This window comes from Oryzias latipes, chromosome 1 (assembly GCF_002234675.1).
Source record: "Oryzias latipes chromosome 1, ASM223467v1".
In the NCBI taxonomy this organism is placed as follows: Eukaryota; Metazoa; Chordata; class Actinopteri; order Beloniformes; family Adrianichthyidae; genus Oryzias; species Oryzias latipes.
The window spans coordinates 32,681,991-32,709,927 of NC_019859.2; the positions used below are offsets into that span (position 1 = coordinate 32,681,991).

Below are 27,937 nucleotides of genomic sequence, written 5' to 3' on the forward strand. Positions count from 1 at the left end.
CCTCCAGGTCCCCCTTGTCTGTTTGTTTGTGCATCTGGGATCTTCTCTTTTGGGGAGGGGTACTGTAAGGATTCTGTGTTGTTGTTCTTGGTCATGTTTTTTGGTTTTCCTTTTGTCAGTCACTCCAGTTTCAGGTTCATGATCCACAGCTGTCTTCAGTTTAGTTAATTACCCTCAGCCTATTTAAGTGTCTTGGTTTCTGGTCATCCTTTCCGGTCACCTGCTCTGATGTATCACCTTTTTGTTTCGCCATGTTTCAGTTTGTTTATTAAATGATTTATTTTGTGTCGCCAAGCCTGCTCTCCTGTAATTTGGGTCCTCCACCACCAGTTCCTGACAAACACGTTTTGAAAAACAGAACAGGAACTTGCCTCCGCGCACATCCAATGGAAAAGGGGGTTTCAGAGCTTTCTTCCACACTCCAAAAAACTGAATGTTTGCACAAACGTCCTTCCACATTCCCTTGATTTCATCTATGCAGTTGAGGTTAGCATCACGTACAATACAACACAGCTCATCCATGGCCTTAGTAAAATAAATAAATCAAGGGTGCTCAAGTTGTTTAATCACAATTGACCTTAAATACACAGCAACCATAGGCATAAAAAAATCGAATTTTCCTTCACATTGCGAAGTAAGGTGAAGTACTGGCTGCGCACCATTTCCAGCTCTGAATCTGTGTACATGGCACTCTGGTGGGTCTGACATGTTCATTTTCTTGTCAGTAGACATGGTAGTTGAAGTTGGAGGTTGGCATGGTGATACAGCTGTAGTTGCAGGGATGACCTCACTTTCACAAGTCCTGACATCTGTTGGAGCACTCCCACTCTTAAAAAAAACACACATAAAACACAAATAAGATATTTGACTCAGACAGGTGATGGCCAGATTTTTTTACTGCTATACCTTTTGACAGATGAAATCCCAGAGCTTCTTTCTTCTGAAAAAAATGTTCTGATCCAGGAAATAGATCCTTCAAGTCCACCCGGTTGAGACCTAGCAAGGCTTCCTCATCAACATCGGCAGCTATTGAAAATTAGACATTCTGTTTTAAATAAAATGTCTGTCCCATCCATACAATCAACTATCGTATCAACACCATCATAGAGGGCAATTTAGTCATAAGCAGCATAATGCTTGTCAGATTTTGTAGGTTGTCATCCAATATGAATTCCAACCAACATTGAATGGTTAAAATTATTCTGATCTTGATTGAAATTGTCCATAATAGCAGTAGAAAAAATCTCCACCAAAAGTAGACTGAATAATGCCTTAGACTTAAATTGCATGTGTGTGTGTTTTGATGAAGTTATTGGAACTCTTCTAAAATAATTCTAGCCTTAGATGAAGTCTAGTCTTGTCTCTCAAAGCGCCATTTTTTTAAACATTTTTAACATTAACATTTTAACATTTTTTTAACATTGACAAATATCAGACATGTAAAAACACAGAATAAAGTGTCCCAATTTGTATTTAATCTGATTTGAAGGGACTTTCAACTGTTTAGACAGAAACACAACAATCAGATGTGGAAGAAAAAATTATTTGTGTCACTTTCCTGCAGTGTAAATGCAGCCAAAGATAGCTGATAACCTAGCTAGACAGACTGTGAAACCCGCTGCACAACCCAGAAAAGTGTCACAAAATGCAGAGTAAAGTTTTAAACCTTATGAAATACAAGGCAATAAACAAACAAGAAAGCTGTATCTGGAGCAACATTTAAAGAAGTTTAAATGTTAAAATTTTCAATAAGCAATTGATGAATCTTTTTTGAATTTTAATGTGTAAAAACTACAAACTGATTTAACAAAATGATTGTTTTTGGAGCAATTCATTTAATAACTGTTTTCCCTTTACATAAAGGAAGCGGCTGTTGCTGTAACATCCACATCTGTTCCTGATACAGTGATCCCTCGCGATAACGCGGTTTACTTTTCACGGTTTCGCTACTTCACGGATTTGCATCGTGCATTGTGTTCTGCATTCTGATTGGCTAAAAAGTCACTCCGCTTCTTCTCTACCTGTGCGTCAATAATGTTGCAGTTTAATATGTACACGTACGTAAAACAGCTTGCCAAATTTACATTACGTACATGCAAATTTACATTCAATTTCGAGTTTCTCTATAACCCATAGAAAAAAGAGCGACAACAACTGCCTATAACTATGTTCTTCTTCCGATCAAACACAGCTGCACCGCGGGCTTCAGAAGGAGAAAACACTGCAGAGCGGAGTCAGGATGCAGCGGCTCAGTCTGAAGAGCAGTGAAATACACCTGAGTCACTATTTGTCCCACTGTACTTTGTATGTTTTTCATAATCATTTTACATTTACTCCCGTTTAATCCAATTACTCGGGTTGCGGTAGGCGGGGCCAATCTCCGCAATTTGAGGTCTTCTGTTCACATTGATGATTAAAAAAATATTTTGACAGTACAGTACAGAAGTTCTGTTGAAAAAAAAACATTTCTAAAGTACTTTTATTTGTGAAACAAATGCTTGAGCCCGTAAAAATGGTTTGTTCTTTCTTTTCAATGTATAAAAGTGTCATGTCTCGTCAAGTTTATGTCAGTCTCTTGTGTTGTCTCGTGTTTAACTTCCTGTTTTATTTTGAAGGTTTAACTCACCTCTCGTTTCAGACCTTCCTCTCCCTTCCCTTGTCTGTTTCCCCACAGCTGAGCCTGCCTCATCATCCCTGATCGTTTCCACCTGTGCTTCCCCTCCTCATGTATTTATAGCCAGAGTTTCCCTGTGTCCTGTGCCTGATTGTCTAGTTTTCTCCTTGACAAAGCCAAGTTTATTACGGTCTAAGAAATTAAAACGTTCTAAAACTCTGCATCTGAGTCCCGACCTGTGTTCTGCCCCGTGTCAAAAAGAGTATTTAATTCTATATTAATTGGTAAAAAAAAAAGGTTTCTACTTCACGGATTTTGCCTATTACGGGTTCTTTTTGGAACGTAACCCCCACGAAAAACAGGGGTTTACTGTATTGCTAAATCTGCTTCAGCTTTTGTCATCAGTGTTCGAGAGCAGAGCCATTTGTCACAGGCAAGTTTGATTTTTATAATCAGAGGCATCAACTAGGCTATATCTTGTTTACTAATAAGTTAATTTCAGTTGGTATTTGGTATTGACGTAGAAATTAATAAGTTGCAAATACTTTTTACAGAGAACAGTCAACAACATCGTCTCAGGAGTGCAACAGTATCAAGCTGTTCTTCTGGCCACCAGGAGGGAGGGAATGATAAGAGTCTTTGAAAAACACCCTGCAACAACTTCTGATTATCAAGAGGATGCTTTGGGTACATTTGACACATTTGTAAATCCTCTCTCCAACACTGCATATGGACTGAACAAGAAAATTAAGCATTTGTTCAATCCAATCTACCCAGAGGAAGTAGTGGTGTCGCAAAAGATAAGTTGGGTAAAGCGAGGTCTTTCGCAAGTTATGTCTTTAAAAACAGAAGTTTTTATTACGTACCTCTAGTTCAAAACCTCAAACAGTTGTTAAGCAATTTGAGAATTTTAACATGCTAACAACTGCACCATTACGATCCAGAGAGGGATTCTTATATGATTTCACAGTCAGATTTTTAGGGTCCCATGCTTCTGCAAACAAATTGCTTATGTTTTATTGTACTCTCGGTAATATAGATCCAAAATTTCGGTCAAAATTGGCTCTTTGCTAACTGTATCTCAACTTAAAAATATGATAGAAAACCACTTGGACCACTTTAAACAACTTTTCCCAGATGCCAATGTCATACCTAAGCAGCATTACATGGTGCATCTCCCGAGTCAAATATCATCCCTTGGTCCTTTAACAAGGAGCATGTGCATGCACTTTGAGTCCAAGCACCAGTATTTTAAGCAGTGTGCTTCAAAATTAAGCTTTAAAAATGTTTGTAAATCACTTCCACAAACCACAACCAATTTCTCGAATGCTGTCAGAATGATTTGGGCATTGGACATCCAGTTTTTAGAAATGAAAAAGAATCAGGACCTGTGCTAGCTGTCACAAATACTAATTATGTTCAACAAAAAATCTGAAATTTTTTAGGCATAGAGGTGCTCCAATCTATTGTCAGAGTGAAGTGGTACATCCTGAATGGCAATAAATACATAAGCGGGAAATCTATGGTTCTTGCAGATGTTGATACCAGTCTTTGGAATGATTAAGGACATGTATCTGATTGATTCCACTGTTGTTGCATTTGAATATCAACACTATGAAACCATGCATTTAAATCCCAACTGTCAGGTCTATGAAGTGGCAGTACCTACTCATGCCCAGGCCACAGAATTAGTGCGTGAGCTCATTGATAACACATCATATTATTCTTTCAGTTTTAAGGAGAAAGTTTTTGTGCCAATAAAATATAGTCTTTGTGATGTTATTTCCTTAAGAATGCAGCCTGAAAATTAGGCTGACTTGTTAAATGTTGAAAAGCCTCTTATCACTTTTGTTTGTGAAAGTTCCAGTTAATTCATTAGTTGCAAGGCCATTTGTCCACATCACTTTCAGATGATGTTTGTGACTTTTTTTCTGTTGAGAAAACTTCTTCTCATGGTCTTCAAAACAACTGTGTTAGATGTAAACTGTCTGAGAGATTGAATGTGGCTTCACCCATTTATTTAACAAATCTGTTTAATAAAATGTTGTCTCATGGACATTTCTTAAATCAAGCAATTTGAGTGTTTTTATCTATCTTAAATGAAGTTTTTCTTGAGTATGGAGTAAAGGGATTTTTACTCATTTTAATTATTATTTTCTTATTTCTAAATTCTAGATCTTAATGAGACAAAAAAAAACCTTAATTAGGCTTCTTTTGAGAAAAGCATAGAAACTTGTAAAGCAAAGATAATGTCATGGTGGCCTGTCAGACTCCTCCCCCTCCAGCTCTGCTGCTCATTCCTCTCAGCTGTGACCACTCATCTCATCAAAGCCACCGGCTACGAAAGGAGACCCAGCTTCATTATTCTTCGCCAATTCATTAACCCTGATGGTGCCTAGTCTCCTGAAGCTCTCTGTCTGGCCCCTTGTCTTGTCCTCTGCACTTCAGGTTTTCATCTCATGCCACGAGTGTCACCTGAGCCTTACCACTGCGAGCAGCAGCAGCCACAGCTCTCCATCGCTGACCCCGCCTGCCATTGTGAGCCACAGTCTCTGTGCTCCTCAAGATCTCCAGCCACGCCACGCACCAAGAACTCAAGCCACGAACCCTGTCTCGCCCCTCGCTCAGGGAGTTCGCCACAAACGGTACCGGAGCCTCAAATAAAGAGCCGTAGCCACGTCACCCACAGCTTCGCCAGGATCCAACAGGAACTCAAATAAACTTCTTACTTACCTGTCTCTGCCTTCTGAGTTTCAGCATCTGGGTCCGTCCTGCGTTCTGGTCATGACAGATAAAATAAAATAACTTAAAACCTGGTAAAATATCTTAAATGTCTAAAAACAAGATTTAAAATCTGTGCAACAAAGAGTTTGCAGTGTGGCGACAACTGCCAGAAAAAGAGGAAATTACACGCGGTGTCAACAGGACAGTCAAGAGGGCAGACAACATTTTCTATGTCACTGCCTCTGCAAAAGGAAGGACCGTGACGACGGCAGTAGAAAAGGAATCAGAGCGGAACTTGGAGAGAGAGACAGAGCAGGTTCCTTTGAAGAAAAAATGTTGTGTTAAAAGGTACTTTCTAGCTAAGTGAAAAAATGCTTACTTTGTCGTACCTCATAGGCTGGATAAAGTCATGTGCCTTATTTGCAAGAAGGTAAATGCAATGCCAAAGAAATCCATATAAACTGTTACTACAAATCATTTAAAAAAAAACTATGAAACTTTTACAGGTGAGGAGCACAAAGACTTCCAACAACTACAACGAGGCTATGCTGCACAGCAGATTATGTTTACAAAAAAGGTTAAATCCAGTGAAGCTGTGAGAGAAGCTAGCTAGGTTGTGGCTTTATAAATGGCGTAAACCAGAGAATGTTTCTGTTAAACCAGAGAAAGCAGAGTAAGTCAAACCCGTTTCTGAAAGAGAGGTAACTTATACTCGGAGTCAGTGTCCATGGTTACTTATGCTGTGAACCTAACCTGGTCGGGAGCAGGTTTTATTCTCCAAACTCAAGGTTTCTGCCGGTCCCCTCCCCTTTTTAAAGACGAAGCGGTATTTTTCGCTTTAACCTTCATTGCCCACATGTCCGTCACACAGAGACGGTCTAAGTGACAAGAATGGCTTGTTCTTTTTTGGAGGACCCAATAGACGAGGAGGCTGCATTAATTCATAGAGAATTATATTTACCTCGTACGAGGATTTTGAGAAGACTCGATTTTTTTTTTTCACTTTTAGCTGCTGCCATGTTCTTTTAATTCCTGCAGGATTGCATCTACGTGAAAATGAAATCAGGGACATTGAATTAGATTAATGTAACAATTACTTTTTGGAAACACAATTTTCTAGCACTGCTTACTTTTTTAATCCCACATACACCTATACCACTTGATCAATACAAGGGTAGTGTTGCAGTGTGTGTGTGCTGAGCGGGGTGCGATCCACGAGAGACAAGGGGAGGGGCGAGTGCAGGTGCAGATGGGGGGGGGGAGGGGTTGCGTGTTCGGAGGACGGAGCACTTAGTTAAATAAGGAGAAGGTGTCATTCCCAGAATAACTGTTTTGGAGTCATTCTTAATCCGCTCTGGAGGTTGAGGGTTTCCAACGGGAAGTGAACCCCGAAGGAGAATTCCCTTCGGCCCTGAAGGAAATCTCCCCTGCGCTTCTGACCACGGTCGGAAAGACGAGAGAAAAGAAAGGAGAAGTCTTCGCGCAGCGAAAGGTTCAACAGTAGACAAAAGTTCACTTTTAAAAACACAATCGCATGTATTAATATTAAAATGACCAACGTTTGCAAGAGGGGAAGGTTAACAAGAAAGTCCTCTAAACATTACCAACGTTAAATGCATTTTTCCCCCAGATTGGTTCTGTACACTATGCAGCATTTCATGCATTTACACCAGGAACAACACTTCAAAAGTACTCCGAAATATCGCCATGTTTTATTTCACTCCTTACGCTATTTAAAAAGTTATTTATTACAGCCAATATTTTATAACAATGATTTAAATGCAAACTTACGCATTAACTTGAGCAGCTATGTTTTCCCTCGCTAACTGTCTCTGTTTTGCAGATGCAGCGGTGTTGCTTTTCTTCTGGAATATGTGCTCAAATTCACTGTAACTCTGCAGCAGCACGTCAAGTTCAGCTGGCGAAAAATACGCAGACCTCTTTTTTTCACGGTTGCCATGGTGACACGTGATATCTGCGCTTCATTGATAATGTCTTCTTATAGTCGCGGTGCCCACGCTCACGTCCGAATCAGTCCACTCAGAGTTGATTGACCTAACTCGGATCAGCTTCTCTGAAACAGAAAACTCAGAGTTGTTAATCTCCCGATTGACCAACTCAGAGTTCAAGTTCAACCTCAGAGTTGGTTGAACCTCCTTTCTGAAACAGGCCCCAGGTTAGCTGTGTTGCTGGCTGTAGCCCATCCAAGTCAGAGCTCAGAACAGGTCCAGGATTTATCTCAATATCACCAGCCAAAATGAGTATCATCACAAGGTTGATAAGCATCTGGAGAGGCCTTGTTGATTTTACTTGTTCATGTTTACCTGGGGGTGGCCTTGCATGTCCAAAATCCAGAACCCTTTCAAACAGCAGCTGTTGACTCCTCTTTGTTGAATAAAGAGTTGTGTTATTATCCATTTTCCGTGGACACATCAGATTCCAGAAAAGATAAAATGCCATAAAAACTACAGATAGACGTATTAATTGTATTAATTAACCTGCCAGCCTGTGTGTATGCACCTTGGCGGCCATCTTGGACTTGGACAAGAAAATCAAGTTTTTCTTGAGTATGGAGTAAAGGGATTTTTACTCATTTTAATTATTATTTTCTTATTTCAAGATTGTAGATCTTAATGAGACAAAAAAAAAAACTTAAGTGGGCTTATTTTGAAATAAGCATAGAAAGTTGTAAAGCAAAGATAAGATAAAATAACTTAAAACCTGGTAAAATATCTTGAATGTCTAAAAAAAAGTTTTTGCATCTGTGAAAGAATCAAAGAGTTTGCAGTGTGGCGACAACTGCCAGAAAAAAAGGTAATTACACACGGTGTCAACATTGCAGTCAAGAGGGCAGACAACATTTTCTATGTCACTGCCTCTGCAAAAGGAAGGACCGTGACGACGGCAGTAGAAAAGGAATCAGAGCGGAACTTGGAGAGAGAGAGCAGGTTCCTTTGAAGAAAAAATGTTGGCGAGGAGAAAAGGTGCCTTCTAGCTAAGTGAAAAAATACTTACTTTGTCGTACCTCACAGGCTGGATAAAGTCATGTGCCTTATTTGCAAGAAGGTAAATGCAATGCTCAAAGAAATCCATATAAATTGTTACTATGTTCCAAATCATCAAAAAAACGTAAAAATTTACAGGCGAGGAGCACAAAGAGTTCCATCAACTACAAAGAGGCTATGCTGCAGAGCAGATTATGTTTACAAAAATGGTTAAATCCAGAGAAGCTGTGAGAGAAGATAGACAAGTTGTGGCTTTAGAAATTGTGTAGCAAGCCCTTAAGTGACGGGGAGTTTAGAAAAAGAATGTATGCTGAAAGTAGCTGACATTGTTTGTCCAGACCTAAAGAAATGATCAAATCAGTCCTTCAAAAACCTTCATGACTGTTGATGTGAGGGCAACTGGACGATAGTCACTCCTCCACCCCCCTCTTTTAACTTGGCCCTTTTTAACGTTCGATCGCTGTCTAACAAAACATTTCTCATAAAAGATTTTATCCATGATTATAATATTGATGGACTCTTTTTAACTGAGACATGGCTGGGCACGGATGCATCTACTGTTCTCACATAGGCCTCTTCACCCAATTTTAGCTTTATTTTTTCAACCAGGGAGGGCAAAAAGGGTGGGGGTACTGCATCTATAATGTCCAACTCCTTTGCAGTAAAGCAGATTACATTAGATGAGTACCCCAGCTTTGAACATCACGCCTCTGTTTTTAACAGCCCTCCAGTTTTATGCATCACAGTATACAGACCACCCAAACCAAGCTCTGTTTTCATTGAGGAGTTTTCTGAGTTTTTAGCATCTGTCCACAGTTCCTTTAACATGATTTTAATTACAGGTGATTTTAACCTGCATATAGACGGGAAGTCGGACTATTGCACCACTCAGTTCTTGGACTTGCTCTCCTCTCTTGATTTTAAACAACACGTCATGCAGCCGACTCACAACAGGGGGCGCACTCTTGACCTCGTCATCAGTCATGGTTTACCTACCAGTGTGTCCACTGTTGTGGACCTGGCTGTATCTGACCATTACTGTGTGCTTTTTAACATCACTGGTTTTATAAAGCAAGAGACCTCTGTGAGAGCGGTGAAGAAACGCTACTTGACTCCTGAGGTGGTCGAAAAATTTATTACATCTGTTCGCTCCTACTCTCCACCTGTCTTGCTGGCCCCCCTGTGATCTACTCGTTGAAAGTTTTTACAGTAAATTAAAATCCAGTCTCGACTCAGTTGCTCCACTAACATCTAAAGAGATAAGAACCAAAGCCACACCCCCTTGGAGAACTGAGGAAATTAAACAATTGAAGAGACGTTGTAGATCTGCTGAAAGACTTTGGAGAAAACACAAACTTGAAATAAACTATCAACTTTACCAGAACCAACTAAAACTATATAATCAAACAGTAAAACAGACCAGAAATTCATATTTTGCGAATATCATTTCTGTAAATAAAAATAACCCCAGAGTCCTCTTCGCCACAATTGAGTCCTTGATCAACTCAAATGCGGACAAAAACACAATGCCAGCCTCCGCCTCATTGTGTAAGGACTTTGCAGACCCCTTCAGGAGCAAGATCGATTCTGTCAGATCTAACATCATAAAAGGACAGAGAAGCCTTTTTATTGGAAATGATGGTTTGATCTTATCTCAAGAAGCACTGGACAGTTTTGACCTGGTTGAAGCTGCAACACTTGGTCGAGTTTTCTCTCAAGTTAATCCAACAACTTGTTTTTTAGATCCCATCCCTACATCACTTTTTAAATCATTTTATGGGTCTTTTGAGAGTGCTATTTTAAATATCATGAACTCCTCTCGACAGACGGGTATTTTTCCTGCTGCCTTTAAAACGGCAGGGGTGAAACAGTTACTCAAGAAAACTAATTTAGACCCTTCAGTTTTTAATAAGTACAGACCTGTGTCCAACTTGCCATTTTTTAGTTAGGTTTTAGAAAAACTTGTTTTTATTCAGCTGAATGCGTTTCTCTCTCAAAACAACATTTTTGAGATAAACCAGTCTGGTTTTAGAACAAACCACAGCACTGAGACAGCCTTGTTAAAAATCGTTAATGCTAAACCAGGACAAAACGGAAATTTTAGTTATCGGTCCTGAAGCCAAGAGAGAGAAACAGTTTCTGAAGCTACAGGAACTTTCATTAAGTCATTCAGAAACAATCAGAAACCTGGGTGTTATTTTCGACTCTAAGCTAACTTTTATCCCACATATAAAACAGGTGGTTAAAACTGTTTTTTATCATCTCAAAAATCTGTTTAGAGTCCGCCCACTACTCTCTCTTGTGAAACTGGAGATGCTAATGCATGCTTTTATCATGAGTAAAGTTGATTATTGTAACGCCCTGCTTGCTGGTCTTCCAAAAACCAACATTAAGAACCTTCATCTCCTCCAGAACTCTGCTGCACGAGTTCTTACAAAGACCAGGAGGCGGGCTCACATCACCCCAATTTTAAAATCCCTGCATTGGCTCCCCATATGCTTTAGGATTGATTTTAAGATACTTTTACTCGTTTTTAAATGTCTTAACAGTCTTGCGCCTTCTTATTTATCAGATCTTTTAGTAAAGTATGAACCCTTGCGGACCCTGAGATCCTCTGGTACTGGTCTGTTAACCATTCAAACTGTAAAAACGAAAACCTACGGAGAGGCTGCATTTCAGCACTATGGTCCCCGTTTATGGAAGAGTCTGCCAGAGGACCTGAGAGCCGCAGAGAGCATTAATGCTTTTAAGAAAAGGCTCAAGACCCATCTTTTTAACCTGGCTATTAGCTAATGCTTTACTGCTTTTATGTATTTATTCAGTTATTTATTTATATTTACTTTTTATTTTATTTATTTATTCTTCCATTTTATCTTTTTTTATGAACTTGAACCTGATTTTTAACGCATTATTTTAATTAACCTTATTTTAATGTTTTTATCAATATGTTTACTTGTTTATTCTCATTTTTATTCAATTTTAGGGTAAGGGTTACACGAAGGTAATAGCAGAATGGAAGTCTTTCACTGAGCAGTAATTTACTCTTGTCATTTTGCTTGTTAAAGCTTAACTGTTTTCGGTTGTTCTCAGAGTTCTGCTGGAAATATTCAACACAAGACTTTATTTTTTTTAGAGTGAAAATTTTTTTTAATAGACAAAGGTAAATGTAGAAAACACACACATTAAGCTTTATTTTAAAATTCAATAAAAGTTGAAAAGTTGGACTGGTATTCATTGTTATTATTTTGAAAAGAAAAAAAATAGTTTTATTTTTCCAAGAATAAGTTTTACTTTTAAGCTTTGAATATTTATCAAGATCGGCCAACTTGTTGTAAAATCTTATGTTAATTTCCATTTGCTTTAAACTAGTAAAAATAACTTATTTTTATTTTAATATCCAGTTTTTAGTCATATCTAGTATTTAGCTTTTTAAGCCTTTTTATTTTACCCATTTTAAAACCTTGTGTGGAATTTTGTTTTTTTCTTATTTTTGAATTGCGAGTTTTTGCAGTGCAAAAACCACAAATCAATATTTTCCATGCAACGTACAGTTGGTTGAATAACCATCAATTAGGTTTTATTGAGGTCCACAAGAAATCTTCATGTGGGCGACCATTGGCCCCCAGGCCACACTTTGACAACCCCTGCTTTAGAGCATGCCTTGTGGGCGCTTTAAGCGGTCCTTGTGGGCAGCCCTGCACCCGTGGCCACTGCGTGGGGACCCCTGGTCTAGAACAGGAGAGGCTTAAAAAGAGAAAAGTATGCAGGTGATGTGAGTTGATGTGGTAGATCCAGGTCAAGAGAGCAACATTCAACATTACAGCACAAAGAGAGAGGAGAACAGCTCTAAAAGACTATTTAAAATGACTGATTTTTATCAGTTAATTAATTATTTTTGGCTTTGAGAAACAGTTTTGACTGGTTCTAGAACAGCTGTGCAAAATTGCCCATGGAAATAGTGTCTCCAACTTTGAGACCAAAGATTTTAAATTTGACGTAAATGTGTTGTTAAAGAACGGATATGGAGGGAAACTGGGTCACACGGTATTTCTGTCACTCTATATGACATCAAGCAGACTGAATCTATTCAGGATAATGAAATAGTCTCTTCAATAAAAAAACAGCTTCAAACGCTTCAAAACGTTTAGGGGCAGGGATGTCCAGTTTAGCTTAGTCTGTTTAGTTTAGTTTTAGTCAGTCTGAGAAAAGTCCTGTGATAGACAATGACCACTAAGTCCAACAGACCAATCTGCCTCAGTCTGTGAAAAGTAAATGGCTACTGAAGTAATGAAACACACTGAATTCCTTTTGCGATGCTTTATTGAGCCACAGAAAAGTATGCAGTAGCAGTAAAAGATTAAATTCCTTAATCAACCCCATTATACCCACAGATTAATATGTTTTCATATGTATGAAAAATGAAGCAGAAAGGACAGCAGATGATCTGCATCAAGGTTTTAACCTCAGCAAATATCAAGCTATAGTTACTGAATGATCAGAAAGTTTCCAGTGTTTACTCTAAAATCGCTAGTTCTTCCTTTTCACAGATCCAGTAGTTACTAGTGGTCCCCGGTGCATCATTCCAGCTGTTGACATTGTTTGCGAACCTCCCTATTTCTGCTCGATCTTCCCGGTTCCCAACATTGTTAGGTTCTCCTGGAGCCCAATAGCTGACACTGAAAACACAATCACAAACAAAATGTGATTATTTAAACACTCTTTTCTCATAATTAATGATCAATTTTAAACAGACAAACTGCAAATACCAAGGTGTTAGGATGCTTCCATCCACCCATGTCCAGGTGTCTTCTTCGTTGTACAGCCCAATCCAGGCTTTGAGGTCAAATCCTCCGACGAAATTCTTTATGAAGATATTTGAGTAAATAGTTTAGAAATAAACCTCAGAGTTTCAGAGTTGCTTCAAAATAAACAACTGTTTTTTGTTGCATCTAATATTTTATCATTTAGTAAAATAATTTTGTTAGTTTTTCCATTAAAATCACAGGTTAATGGTAAGGAGATTAAAATTTGTCTCACATTTTCTTCATTGTCATTGATGACCACCAGGTCTGCTCCCTTTGACAAACAGTCATTTCTACTGGTCTGCCAGTCTGCAGTGGTCTCAGAGACGTAATAAAGGTGTCCATTGAAAGGTGTCCATTCCTCATCTTGATTCTGAGCTGTTGGAGGAAAGATTTCAAGTTCAAAAAGAATCTCAAATTATGACTAAACAAGAATTAAAGCAAAGATGAAAATAACAACAGTAAAAGTCAGATTTATCAGCTATTAGGACAGATTTTTGTAGATCTTAAGACTCTCAGTCAGTCTCATATCATTAGGTCATCCACAATTATCATCCTTTCTTCTTGATTCTAGTTTTCTTTCTTTCCTCTAAAACAATATTTCCCAACCCTGATCCTCGGGGATCAAATTCAAATAAATTTTATTTATATAGCACCTTTTATGTAAATAAAAAAATAACAGCTCAAGGTGCTGTATATCAAAACAAACAAGGATGCAGAAAACACCAATCCCTATTCATCATCATGTCCTGCTTTTTTTAATCCAACCCTTATCAAACAAAACTTCCTTTGATGGCTGTCATAGTCAGGCTTCTGCTAATGAGGCAGAAATTATTATCAGGTGTGCATAAGGAGGGAGAGCATGGAAAACATGCAGGACAGCTGGGATGAATGTCTCCCTATGAAAATATTGATTCTACATCAGTCAGGAAATGATCATTGAACTAAAGACAGTTCAAGCTCATCACCTGAACAACACAATTCCAGACAAAAACATCTAGAGATCACTTCCATTACAAATAATAAACTGTTTAAAAAGCAAAACTGAAAAAGAGTTGAATATTTTTAATGGCTTTCTTGACCGACTGTCTTCCACTTACCAATTAGCGGGTCCTCTACTAAGTTTCTACCCACCTTGGCCCCTGTGAAGTTAAAAAAAAAACAACAAAAACATGTTTTACCTGATCAAAGAATTTGTTGGTAACACTTTATATTAAGATTCCTTAACAAGCTTTGTTAACACATTAACAAGCATTATAAATGAATTTATAGGGTGTTAGTAAGACATTTATTAGTACAATAAATCTAATAAGGTTTAATAAATTACTTAGTTAACACATTTACAAGCATTATTATTAGGATGTTTTTAAGATGCTGCTGATACACTAATTGATATTATAAGTGCCTAACAATTGTGTCAGTGTTAATAAGCTTAATAAGATTTATTAACAACCGTTGTTAACAAATTAAGAAGTATTATTATTGTTTGGGGTTCTAGTAAGATATTTATTAGCATTATAGATGCCTGAAACAAGCCTGAGTGTTCATAAGGTTATAAGTTTTATTAACTAACTTAACAAATTAATAGGCTTTATTAATGTGTAAGATGCTAGTAAGATATTTATTAGCATTATAGATGTCTTGCAAATACCTGAAAGTGTTAATAAGGTCCTCCACATTTATTCCACTTTTGATTCTAGTTTTCTTTCTTTCCTCTAAAACAATATTTCCCAACCCTGGTCCTTGGGGATCATTGTTCTGCTTTTTTTAATCCAACCCTGATCAAACAAAACTTCCTTAGATGACTGTCATTGTCAGGCTTCTGCTAATGAGCTGCATATGGCGTGCATAAGGAGGGCAACATGGAAAACATGCAGGACAGTGTTCCACGAGGACCAGGGATAGGAAACACTGCTCTAAAGACAGATGTTCAGAAAATCACTTTTAATTTGACCTGCCAAACCAATAAGATGGCGTATTGATGAGGCCAAAACATGATAAATAAAACAACAATGGGGAACTAGGAAAGCGGCCAAGTTATTATATTTTAGACTTTCTCTCCTTGTAGGAAGACTTTTTGAAAACATAACAGCTGGGATTAATGTCTTCCAAGAAAATCTTGATTCTACATTATTCAGGAAAGGATCATTGAACTAATGACAGAGAAGCAGAAGTTTCAGGTGTTGAGATCAGATATCGTAATTGTTTCATTCATAATTCTGTGCACACATAAACCTTCTGAACCAAAACAAATGAAAAGTGTTTGCATGTCAGTGATCAAACTTTGTGAACTATAAACTTTGTGAGACGGTCTTTGCTATTCACTTTAACAGAACAATTCTAGACAAAAAGATCTAGAAATCACTTCCATATATAATTAAATTAAATTTGTTATGAATTTTTTTAAACGGCTTATGAGACGCGATTTAGCCCAAATTATCAATTTGAATATGATTTTATGATTTAATGCTTACATCTGATGATAAACACATCTATAAACCATTGAAACATTTTTCTGCAAATTATTTTCAAAGTAAAATCTTTATAAAGCAAAACTGAAAAGGAGTTAAACATTTTCAATGGCTTTTTTCACCGACTCTCTCCCATTTACTAAAGACATTTATCTTACTCTGTAAGGACAAAGGACTCTTAGCGACCCAAAACCATGTAGTTTAAGATGACAACACCATCCAGTTTCAGTTCTGATTCCACCCCCATGCAAACTTTTTCCTACTTTTATTTACAAAAAATTACAAATGTTCGATTTTTTTGCTAAAGTATTGTCCGTTTGTGGCATGGTTTTTTACGTGCTAGTGAAAAAAAATGGATAAATTTCATTAGCCGATCGGAAGACATTAAGACACCCTTTAAAAGTCATTTTTTTTTATAAATTGTGGTTTTTGTATTGTGTTAACCTTATTAGTGGAGACAGTTTGGTTCTTCAGAAAAGTCCTTCAGTTTCTGCTCTAGCCAAATTTGAACCTTCTAGCTACTTATGATTATTGTTGATGCAGTGAAGTTTAGACCAGCATGAATTCAGTTACACTCAATTTTAGATGATTCAATTGTTGTCAAACTCTCTCCTGTCCCAAAGACTATGAGGCAAAAACAACAAGTTAGTGAACTTAAAGAAAGGTGATTGCAGATTTAACATAATCAATAAAAATACAAAAAACTGAATATCTTTAGAAAAAACTTATAATACATTCATGGAATTCAACCTAAATTCAGGTTTCAATAGTTCAGGTTTATAAAAGTTACAACACTTCCCAACTGTAAATGTTCATCAATAGTTTCATGATTTTCTTCAACTAAGGAGAAACAATGACTCCATGAACAGCTGTGTGGTACCTGAGATCAGGGAAAAGCAGAGGAGGATCATCCATCGTGGTGAAATCATGGTCCCAGATGTTCACCTGATGCTGCAAAGCAACAAACACCAAGAAGAAGAAGTGCAGAAGGAGCTCATCATGGGGCCTTATTTATGCAAAACCTGAACAAACAGGATGGCATCATCAGCATATGCATAAACATGTGTCTAACCCCAGAGTGGGCAATCCCAGGCCTCAAGGGCCGGTGTGTCTGCATGATTTCCAGATAGTCTAGCCCTACTTAGGGCTGATCAGGTGTGTCCAGCCAATTAGAACATGCCAGAGCAGGGTACGTTGGAAAACATGCAGGAATGCGGCCCTCAGCTCCCACCTCTGGTCTAACCCCTTTGTTTAAACTCAAACTCAAACTTTATTTACTTATATAGCGCTTTTCATTTCAGTTAAAAACAAAAAGTGCTTAACATAAAAGCAGATAAAACAGTAATAAAAAATGAAAATTGTTAAAAACAGAAAACAAAGGACAATCACACAAAGATGGGACCCCTCCCTCACCACCCCCCAACCCCACCCACACCCCACCGACCCAGTTACCCCAGTAGAAGCCTGAACAAAAAAACGAAGAACTGCAGCTTAAAGAAGGTCTGGCCTGGTACTGCTGTGAGGAAACGATATCATGGGGATCCATTTATTCCTAGGCCCAGCCGGACCACAGGGGTCACTATCACAGTGCCCGCCCAACACAGAGCAGCCCAGGGCCCACTCCATGGCTATTAAACCACAGAGCGGGATCCCCAAGAGGAAACACTGGAGTAAAAAACATCAGAATAAAAATTATCATAAAATAACAACAATAAAAATAGAAAAAGATAAAACAAAATAAGATATAACAATGTAAGTAATTAAAAAATAAAATACGTAAAATGATTAAAACATAACCTAAGTATCATTGGTAAAATAACAATAAAAAGAATAGCGTATTAAAATAGTCCTTACAAATATCAAATGAATAAATACCTAAATAAATTAACAAATATATAAATTAAAAAAAGACATAAGAAATTATCAAAGTCATGTAAAAGCTAGACTAAAAAGGTGGGTCTTGAGCCTCTTTTTAAAAACCTCTACAGTCTCTGCAGCCCTGAGGTTCTCCGGCAGGCCATTCCACAGGCGAGCACCGTAATGGCAGAATGAAGCCTCACCATAAGTTTTGGTCCTCACCTTAGGGACAACTAAAAGGCCAGAGCCGGAGGACCTCAGGGACCGCGAGGGCTTGTATTTTAAAGTAATATAATTCTCTCGTCTTCAGGACCAATGATTAAAAACTTCAGTTTTGTCCTGGTTGAGCTGCAAGAAATTTTCTGCCATCCACGACTTTATATCTAAAATGCAGTTTAAAAGAGTGTTAACAAGTTCAAGGTCATCAGGAGACACGGAGAGGTAAAGCTGTGTATCATCAGCATAACTGTGAAAGTCAACGCCGTGTCTCCTGATGACATCCACAAGAGGAAACATATATAAATGAAAAAGTATTGGACCCAAAATTGAACCCTGGAGAACCCCACAACTTATTTCATGGACTCCTGAGGACTGAGTATCCATACTTTTCATCTTCAGCAGCCTAGCAGATGACAGCAGATTCTGATCAAGAATGTCTCGATACTTTTCTCCAGTCATTATTACTTCAATGATATGAAGTCTACCAGTACCACATGCCAAAAAACAGCCCCACGCCATGATGCTCCCACCTCCAAACTTGACTGTTGCTATGGTGTTTTGGGGGTGATGTGCGGTGCCATTTTTCCTCCAAACATGTTGTGTTTTATGACATCCGAAGAGTTCAATTTTGGTCTCATCTGACCAGAGTATCTTCTCCCAGAATGTCATGGGTTTATCCAGATGTTGTGTCGCAAACTCCAAACGAGCTTCAACGTGCTTCTTCTTCAAAAATGGAGTCTTGCGTGGTGTGCCTGCATGGAGGCCATGGCGGTTGAGTGCATTACTTATTGTTTTCTTTGAAACAACGGTACCTGCTGATTCCAGGTCTTTCTGAAGCTCTCCACGAGTGGTCCTGGGCTGTTGGAGAACCCTTCTGATGATTTTTCTGACTCCTCTGTCTGAAATCTTGCGAGGAGCACCTGGCCGTGGCAGGTTCATGGTAATGCCGTGTTCTTTCCACTTCCGGATGATGGCCCCAATGGTACTCACTGGAACTTTCAGAAGTTTAGAAATGCGCCTGTAACCAATATTTTCAGTGTGTTTTGCAACAATAAGGTTGCGTAGGTCTTCGGACAGCTCTTTGCTTTTACCCATCATGCAATGCTTCTTGTCTAACACCTTGCTGGTGAGAAACCTTTTTAAAAGTCATCAATCAGGACTATACCAGCTGATATTACTTTGCACTAATAGGGGGCAGGTTAACCTTCTGAATACTGACAAACTCCAGCTGCTTTCTTGGCTTGCCAGACCTTTTTACCCCTCCTTTTCTTCATGTGTTCAATACTTATTCCCTGTGCCATTTCACTTTTAGTGAACTTTAAGTATATGCATTTACCATTTTTGATAGACAAATGCCCAAGTACATAAATCAGAAATATCCTTAAGTATTCTGACAGAAAACGGCCCAAGGAAACACACAAATGATTAAATATTCGTTTTGACTCTGGATTAAGAAAGTAAAAAGTGTAGACCAATGTTGAGCTAAAGACACGTGTCGTGATAACCCTCCCACGTCTCTTAGCCTGATTTGAGGATCAGGTAACTTTGCATGGGAAGTCTGCTGCTGCTCTCGGCCTCGTTTCTGCTGAGGACTATTTCAGCGAGGTAGCTTCTCAGTGCTAAACCGGAGCAATTTTATTTTTTTATTTCATAAATGACTTTTCTTTTTTTTTTCTTTTTTTTTCTTTTTTCCCCCTCCCTGCCATTTTAGTTTTTCAAAAATCCAGTAAAATGACAGAAACACAACTCGTCCCTCGCTCTCACGCTGGATAGATTGTGTAGGGGGGTGGGAGAATTGAGGTGGACAGGAACGGAGAGCGTGGCGAGAGAGAACTCCTGGACTGCCTCGTCGGCCTCTCAGAGTGGAAGTCGGAGCCAGTTGTTCAGTCACTCTCTGAACGGAGCTGGGAGTCTGTCTGGTCGTGTCAGGCTCTTTTGAATTTCAGCAAATCCTGCCTGCTCCATCCTAAAGTCCAATTTTGGTCATTTAAACTGAATGTTTTGTTTTTGTTTGTTTTTTAATTAATAAAAAAAGGAATTATATAATTTTTTTTGCATGATGACTTTTGTACTTTTATTTCATAAATGCACAATTTGACACAACACCAGACATCGTAATAAAACACTAAACACAAAGACAGTAAAAGGAAAATACTTTAAAAAAAGACAACAAAAAGGCAAACTGTGAAAAAGTGACGAGAAGCATTACAGCAGGGCCAAAATATGCTAAGACAGGATAGTCTTGGTCAAGATGCAATCTGACACGCCGCTGAAACCAGACCGACCCGTTCGTGAGCAGGGCGAATCTGAGAGAAGGGGGGGGTTTCTGCCAAGACAGGATTGTCAAGATGCAGTCTGACACTGGTCGGACTGATAGCATTGCGGTCTGACCGTCTGAAAGCTGGTTGGACAGGTTGGTATCTGGTCGGACCCCCTCCCTCCCTGATCTCACAGCTGCAGCTTTGGGAGTGAGATTTCAGCGGCTGTCTTCTCTACGTTTTACTAATAGAGCTCCTCCATAGAGAGGATTTAGTTTCTCATCTAAGGAAATCGAAGATCAATGAGAAGTCGGTGAACAGTGGCTGCCTCGCGGTTCTCACCAACGAGATAGCCAATTCAGCGGCAGCGGACACGGTGGCGTGCTGCAGCATTTCAACAGTTTGCCTCCAGCGCGAGGCCTTCAGCACAAGCCTTCTCTAAAGAATCAACTTATTTTGTCTTTCTTTTAATGTGAAGCCCTTTGGTGCCTTATAGGAGTTGTAATAACTATAATAATAATAATTGATACTTTATTTATCCCACAATGGGGAAATTCTTCTCCGCATTTGCCCCATCCCCTGGGGGAGCAGTGAGCTGTAGCCAAACTGCGCTCGGGAGGCAGTAGCGTTAAGGCTCTTGCCTAAGGACCCTCACTGAGTGATGTAAAGTGCTATATATGAATACAGTTTCATTCATTCATGATCCTTTCGTAAAATAACAATATTAATCTGTGATCGCGACCAGATCTTATGTTTTCATTCTAAGATCCTGGACCTAATTTCTGCGAAGCTTTGAACTTCCAGAATTTAAACGAAACATTTTCTTTTTCCAAAGGGGGACCTAGCAAAAAATAATTAAAAAGCACTGCTTTACGGTAGTCCCACTTGGACAAACTACATAGCGTCGAGATCTGCTCAGGCTCTACAAACTTTCATTTCACGCTTCCTTTTGTGACCTAAAGTTATTTTCCCTCATAAATTGTGTCTGACAAAATTCGTTGTAATTTTTATGAAGATTTGTTGGTAACACTTTTTAGTAAGATTCCTTAACTAACTTTGTTAACGCATTAACAAGCATTACAATAGAATGTTAAGGGTGTTACTAAGACATTTATTAGTACAATAAGTCTAATAAGGTTAATTCAATTACTTAGTTAACACATTAACAAGCATTATTATTAGGATGTTTTTAAGAAGCTAATGATACCTTTATTTGGCATTATAGATGCCTTACAAATTTGTCATTGTTAATAAGCTTAATAAGATTTACTAACAACCTTTGTTAACAAATTAAGTATTATTATTGTTTGGGGTTAGGAAGACATTTATTAGCATTATAGATGCCTCACACAAGCCTAAGTGCAAATAAGCTTATATATTTTATTAACTAACTTAACAAATAGGCTTTATTAATGTGTAAGATTCTAGTAAGATATTTATTAGCATTATAGATGTCTTGCAAATACCTAGAAGTGTTAATAAGATTCAATAACATCTAAAAACAGACCATTGTCTTCAAAGTCCATATTACTCAACTGCTTATAAGCTTAACAAATGTATTAATTAACTTTGTTAACAGTTTATTAATTGTTTTGCAGCACCTCATCGAAAGTGAGGGAGTTTTTTTACCACAAACAACCACAAAGCATAAAGCTTGTAAAAAGAACTTAATAACAACAGACTGCAAATACAAAAATCTTTCTATAAAAGAAATATAATAAATTATTTCAGATAAAAAAACAAACTAAAAAAACAGAGGGACCGGTGTTGAATGACGCTAGCATCATAGCTAATATAAGAATAAATTATTAGCAAACTATTCTGAGTGAACCATTCATTGCAAATCTCATCACCAGGAGGCAGTTTACTGGATTCAATGCCGACTGCATTCAACCACTGTTGTCTTGCTTCCAAGTCCACTGGAAAGTTGCACAAGTCAGTAGTTTTTGTAGACCGGAGACAATGAACCTACAGCAAACCCTGCTAAAGCTAACGAAAAATTAGATAATATAGGAGACCTGTTGGAGCTGCAGACTTGACCTGCACTAAAAAATAAACTCTTGGGTCTCCTCAGAGGTTTTATTGTTGTGACAAATGAGTGGAGGAGCCATTGAGCTCATTCTTGCAATGTTTGTTTGTTTGCAGGAGACACAGGCAATACAAAACACAAACTTACAAATTAAACTTCGGATATGCCAGGGGAGCAATCTTTGGTTCAAATCCTCAAAATAGAAATGACATCAAAAATCGGAATTCTTTATTACATTTTTTTTAATTTTATCAAAGCAATGAAAGAAAATTCATTGATATTGTAGCGACATGACGGTTAGCCCCGCCTTCAGCCCCTAAGGGTCATGGGACGTGGGGAGTTTCGCGGTAAAACCTTAAGTGAGAGTGTTGTGACTTGAAGCGACTTTCATGCTGTTTCGACTGCGTCTGTGCCTGGCTGAATGGGCTTAATGCTAAGAAGAAAATTCTGTGCGCTTCCTGTGAAGCCACTACACTAGCAGTTTGGCGTTGTAATCCCCACTGAAGTGACGCCCCGGGCTGGGTTGTTTCAATATTATTGTGTCGAAGTTAAACTTGTACAACAGAGCAGTCACGTGAGGCGTCGTTCTCCGCGGAATGCACTGCAGGGCAAATTAACATTTAATCTTTAATAATGCTCATTATGTCAGTGTTTTTCACCCAGTGTGCCGCGGCACACTAGTGTGCCGTGGGAGATGGTCAAGTGTGCCGTGGGAAATTGCCCTCATTCACTGATCTAAAAACATTTCCCATCTCCAGGATTTCAGCTCTCTGTTCATCCAAACAGGCCCTGATAAAACACTGAGGAGTTAGGAATATAAAAGATCGTAAAATACTTTTTCTTTGCGTTTATTTTATTTTATTAGAGACATTTTGATAAGAATGACGTACCGCGATTCAGCTGCAACTCCGGCTGTATTTTGGAAAAGTCCCGCCCCTTTAACTGTCTCCACCAATCATTCTTGGGGAGCTTAATCACATGTCATCAGTCTGACCAATCAGAAGTGATTAAAGTCTTCACTTCCTTGTCCCGATTTAGCTCGTAAAGTCGCTCAGTTCTAACAAAAATACCAGCTAAAGCTCATCTTTATCGGTGCAGCTTTCCACAGAATCCGATGTCAGACAGTGGAACAAGTGAACAAAACAAGGAAGCTCAGAGACGCGATCTCCGCCGGTCGTTTAATGCACTACATCTCCCATGATGTTGTTAGGAGTTGTACAAGTGTTTGATGTGATTCCTCAGAAATGTGTTTTTCCAGATCATCAGCCCGACGCTAAAGGCAGGAGTCATGGCTCGTCTTTCACTCCCCAATGCATCCTTTACAAACAATCAGGCTTATGCAGCAGGTTAAAGAAATATTTTTTTTCTAAAAAGACCTGCAATAAAAAAATAGATATTAAGGTCAAATAATATTTAATGATTACATTGCACATAAATCATGGTGTTTACTGTATACTGCACAGTGAAATGAATGACTTTAGTCTTCTTTTATTCCCATGTAGAGCTGCTATCTTTCTTCTACAGCAAAAACTTGTCTGGAACTTTGCTTCTAGCAACTTCACCTGCAGAAATACCACATTATAATTCAATTTAGTACTTTATAAACTTTTAAAGTTCATCCAATAAATATCAATTTATGTTTATAAAATGCACTTTAATATTATTTCCAAAAATAAATTGTTTACTGATTTCAATCTTAAAAATATTTTAGCAATATATATATATATATATATATTATATATATATATATATATATATATATATATATATATATATATATATATATATATATATATTATATATATATATATATATATATATATATATATATATATATATATATATATATATATATATATATATATATATATATATATCACAAGAGAAAAGGAAACATCAATTCAAAAACCTTTGGGGTTCAATAAATTTACATTTTTCAATAATCAAATTTCCTTTTGGTTTTGCAGATGTTTGATAATGTCACAGTACTGATTGGTTTTACCCAAAAAATGCTGAAATTTATGTTTGTAGTTTGACCATTTGGCTTTATGAATATGGCATTTCGCTAACAATAAAAACAATTGCTAACACCTGTTAGCTGCAAAAATGTCCACATGTCAACATGTACACAATACAGATATTGTCCACACATGCATACCCATGCCTTCAAGCAAACTAGTGTGAGACATTTCATGCATTCACGCAAACAAAGTGCAAAGGTGAGCTAACACCTGTGCTCAGTTGAGTGTTTATGCTCTTGTAAAATGGATGACGGAATGTGGAAAGAAGGAGGGGGAGCAACCAGCCACCCCCACACCCAGACCCCCGCCGCTGCAGCCAGAAGCCCCCAACGCCACGCAGCAGCAGGCAGAGAACAACCGCCCCCCCGGGTGACCACGCCCGCCACCCAGGCCAGGGCCAGCAGGGCCGCCACGAGGCCCCCAGAGCCAGAGAGCAGGGAGGCATGGGAGGAAAGAGAGTGCCGCCCCATCCCAAACAGGAGATCAGCCCCCCCGCAGCGCCAGGAGGGTCCAATGCAGTAATTATTACTAATAGTCCCAGCATAAGTCCAGTTTATGTCCACAAATTCTGATTCCCAATAAAACCTCCCAGCAGGTAAGGTTATGATATGTAAAAGATTTCTTATTTGCTTATTGGAAACTGAATTAACACAAATAGCCAAAAAAAAATAATAGTCTGTGTTCTTAATTTACTTGTGTTCTAAATCCCTTTAAACAGTTGTAGTAGACTGGTTGGAATGGCATCTAACACTATTGCATATTCTCTGGGTGGAACAGGAATACCGATTTTTGAAAGAAATTCTTCAAACGTCAGAAGATGTCCATGAGAATTGAAAAGTTGTCTTATTAAAAAAATATCATTTTCATACCATCTAGGAAAAAATAAGTGATTTATTCTTGTATTGTACATTACTGTTATTCCAAATAAAACAAGTCGTTGGAGAAAAATTGTGTTTATAAACGAGTTTCCAGGCCAGCAGGGCTTGTTTGTAAAAGTTTGAAGGTTTTTTGGGTAATCTTTCAACTTTGTAATCTCATGTTATCACATGTTAACTCCACAGTGTTGCCAGATTGGGCGGTTTTCCGCCAATTGGGCGGTTTTGGTTCTAAATTTGCGGGTAAAAATTTGGTAAAATGGTATGCATAATTTGGGCGGTTTTAGGGTCGAGAAGGGCATCCCCATCAATGGCGTGTTTGAAACCATCACGCCGCTCTCTCAGCCGGCGACCAAGATCACGCTGTCTAACGTCCCTCCGTCGACATGACATGTGTTCATGATCCTTCACAAGAAGGAGGAGGACTTGAATTCTGTGTTCAAGGTGCGTGTGGATGATTTTGACTACGTGCTTTTTGCTACTTCTGCCTCGTTCAAATGCTTTGGTTGCGGCGATGACGGACATTTGGTGAAAGCCACACCGCACCGTTTCTGCCTCGAGAGGCGTGGCCGTGGCGGCGGCAGGTGGTGCGGGTGACGGTCAGCGTGGGTTGCGCGCTGATCGCACCGAGCCCGTGCCGCGAAGCGCCGCTGTGGTTGAGGGTCCTCCGGAGGAGCTGGCAGCTTGTCCTGAGCCCATGGAGGACGGGCCTGAGCCGGTGGGCGAGTCTGATGAGAACATGTTGAGTGGGGAGGGTGTGCGTGGAGAAGCTGCACATTCCCTCGTATTTCCCCAATTTGAAAGCTTTTTATGTAAGCACCTCATCAAACACAGAGATGAGTCTGATCTGACTGATCAGGAGGTTTACAGACTGAGAAAACAGATGCAGACACTCTGACAACAACTTGGTTTTTAAATTCATGATGGCTTTGTTGCTTTGCTTATTTATTTCATCTCTTGTTTTTTTCCCCCTTTATTTGATGGATTCCTTTAAAGTGGGCAGCTTAAATGTTAATGGTGCCAGAGAACCCTTGAAAAGAGCCCTGCTCTTTGAGACTATGAGGGCCAAACACCTGGATGTTTTATTTCTTCAGGAGACCCACAGTGATCCCAGTCTGGAGGTGGACTGGAACAGAGAGTGGGATGGTGAGGTCCTTCTGAGCCATCTCACCTCAGCTGGTGGAGGAGTGGGTTTTTTGTTCTCCAGGAGGTTTACTCCAATTTCTACGGAGGTGGAACATTTGGTTGCAGGAAGGGTTTTACTGGTCAGAGCGGTGTTTGAGTGTTTTTCTGTGCTTTTGGTGAATGTTTATGCTCCGACTGCTGGTGCTGAGAGGAAGAGTTTTTTTGCACGGCTCAGTGTAAAACTGGATAGCTGCAGTTCGGAGGATTTTTTATTCTTGGGGGGGGGGTTAATAGTAATGAAAATGAGCGTTTGGACAGAAACCACACAGAGCCTCATCCGGCCTCACAGTGCGCTTTGAGGCAGCTGGTCTGCTCTCATGGCCTTGTGGATGTTTGGAGAAGGACGCACGCAGACTGCCAGCAATACACTTGGTCCCAAATGTATGAGAGCAGGTTGACTCTCGCCCATCTTGATCGTTTTTATTGTTTTTAACACCATTTTAATGTAAGTCCTGTAACATCTTTCCTGTTGATTTTACTGACCATTCTCTTGTGGTTTGTGTCTTTTATGTGAAGGATTCTATACCTAAAAGTGCATAATGGCATTTTAATTCAGTTTTAACATTTGATACTGGTTTTAAGGATGTTTTAGGTTTCTTTTGGTCTCAGTTCATACTAAGGAAACATGATTTTAGCTCTCTTGGGCTATGGTGGGACCGTGGTAAGATTGAAATTAAGCTTTTGTGCCAGCAGGACACTCTCACCGTTACGCGTGATTACTGTCGATTCATTAAAGACTTGGAGGCTGATATTGTGGGCTTGCAGTCTTTAAGTGAGTCCACTTAAAATCGGGGGCATATTGAGCTCCTAAAAGCAAAAAGTTTGTCTTTGAAGCACCTGATGGATTCTGCAGTTCAGGGGGCATTGGTTCGGTCCCGGTTTCAGGATTTTTCTGAAATGGATGCTCTCTCTAGCTCTTTCAACAGATGAAGGTGATGCACTCCTTGTTGTCCGACACCGGAGAGGAGCTGCTTGGACCTGACTAGATCAGACAGAGGGCTGTGGAGTTTTATTCCTCACTCTACACCAGTGAGTGTGATGGTGATGCCAGCCTGTTGGACGAGTTCTGCAGTGGATAGCCTCACGTCGCCGAGGAGATGAACTCTCAGTTGGACCGGCCTCTCCAGCTTCCTGAACTGTCTGCTGCCATTCAGAGCATTCAGCAACAAGGTTATCAATAACCTTGTTGCTTCCCTGCTTTGGCACAGGCTGATTTTTTTGGACCCCCGTTCCGGGCTACTGTCTCAGATTCAGTCCAAACTTGTCAATTTCTTCTGGGACAGTCTACACTGGGTGCCACAGGGAGTGTTATTTCTTCCCAGGGAGGAGGGGGGACAGGGCCTAGTGCACCTGGCCAGCAGAACTGCCACCTTCAGGATCCAGTTCCTGCAGCGTTTTTTTGACTGGGCCGACGGTGAAGGGAACTGGCTAGCTGCATCTTGAGGCGTGTGAATGGTTTGGGACTGGATGATGCTTTGTTTTTAATGAACACCAAATTTTTAGACGTACGTGGGTTGCCTCTTTTTTATCAGGGTGTTTTTAAGTCTTAGCACCTTTTTAATGTTGTAAAACGAAAAAACTCTCCCTCTCTTTGTTGGCTCTTAAAAGAGCCTTTGATCTTTGGGGCACGGTTGGACATATGCGATGACACCGCCCCTGGACTTCAGTTGACCTTTTGAAGGTCTGGAGTTCTGACTCTGGAGCAGCTGGTGACTGCAGCGGGACCTGATCTGTCGGACGTCTCCTCTTTGTGTTCCTTGCTGGGTCTCCGGTCCGCCAGGATGGCGCATCGTCTCCTGGACCGCTGGAGGGACAGGCTGGGTGCTGGGGTGAGGGGACTCCTGGCTGATTATTGCAACGGGACCACTGCTCTCGTC

The 27,937-nt window shown here is 39.3% G+C and overlaps 1 protein-coding gene and 1 long non-coding RNA gene across 2 annotated transcripts; both read right to left on the bottom strand.

Moving 5' to 3' along the window:
* Positions 1-543: 543 nt before the first annotated feature.
* Positions 544-5,632, bottom strand: LOC105354928. The gene is made up of 3 exons (XR_909443.3): positions 5,348-5,632; positions 907-1,026; positions 544-828 (listed from the first exon to the last, which is right to left on the bottom strand). It is a non-coding gene; the product is annotated as an uncharacterized LOC105354928 (long non-coding RNA).
* A 7,013-nt stretch (positions 5,633-12,645) lies between these two features.
* On the bottom strand, positions 12,646-16,598 carry LOC101164960 (CD209 antigen). Its single transcript, XM_004066276.2, has 5 exons — positions 16,497-16,598; positions 14,246-14,287; positions 13,381-13,523; positions 13,110-13,204; positions 12,646-13,019 (listed from the first exon to the last, which is right to left on the bottom strand). The coding sequence occupies exons 1-5, from the start codon at positions 16,543-16,545 to the stop codon at positions 12,857-12,859; spliced, it is 492 nt and encodes a 163-aa protein (XP_004066324.1). The 5' UTR covers positions 16,546-16,598; the 3' UTR covers positions 12,646-12,856.
* Positions 16,599-27,937: the final 11,339 nt, after the last annotated feature.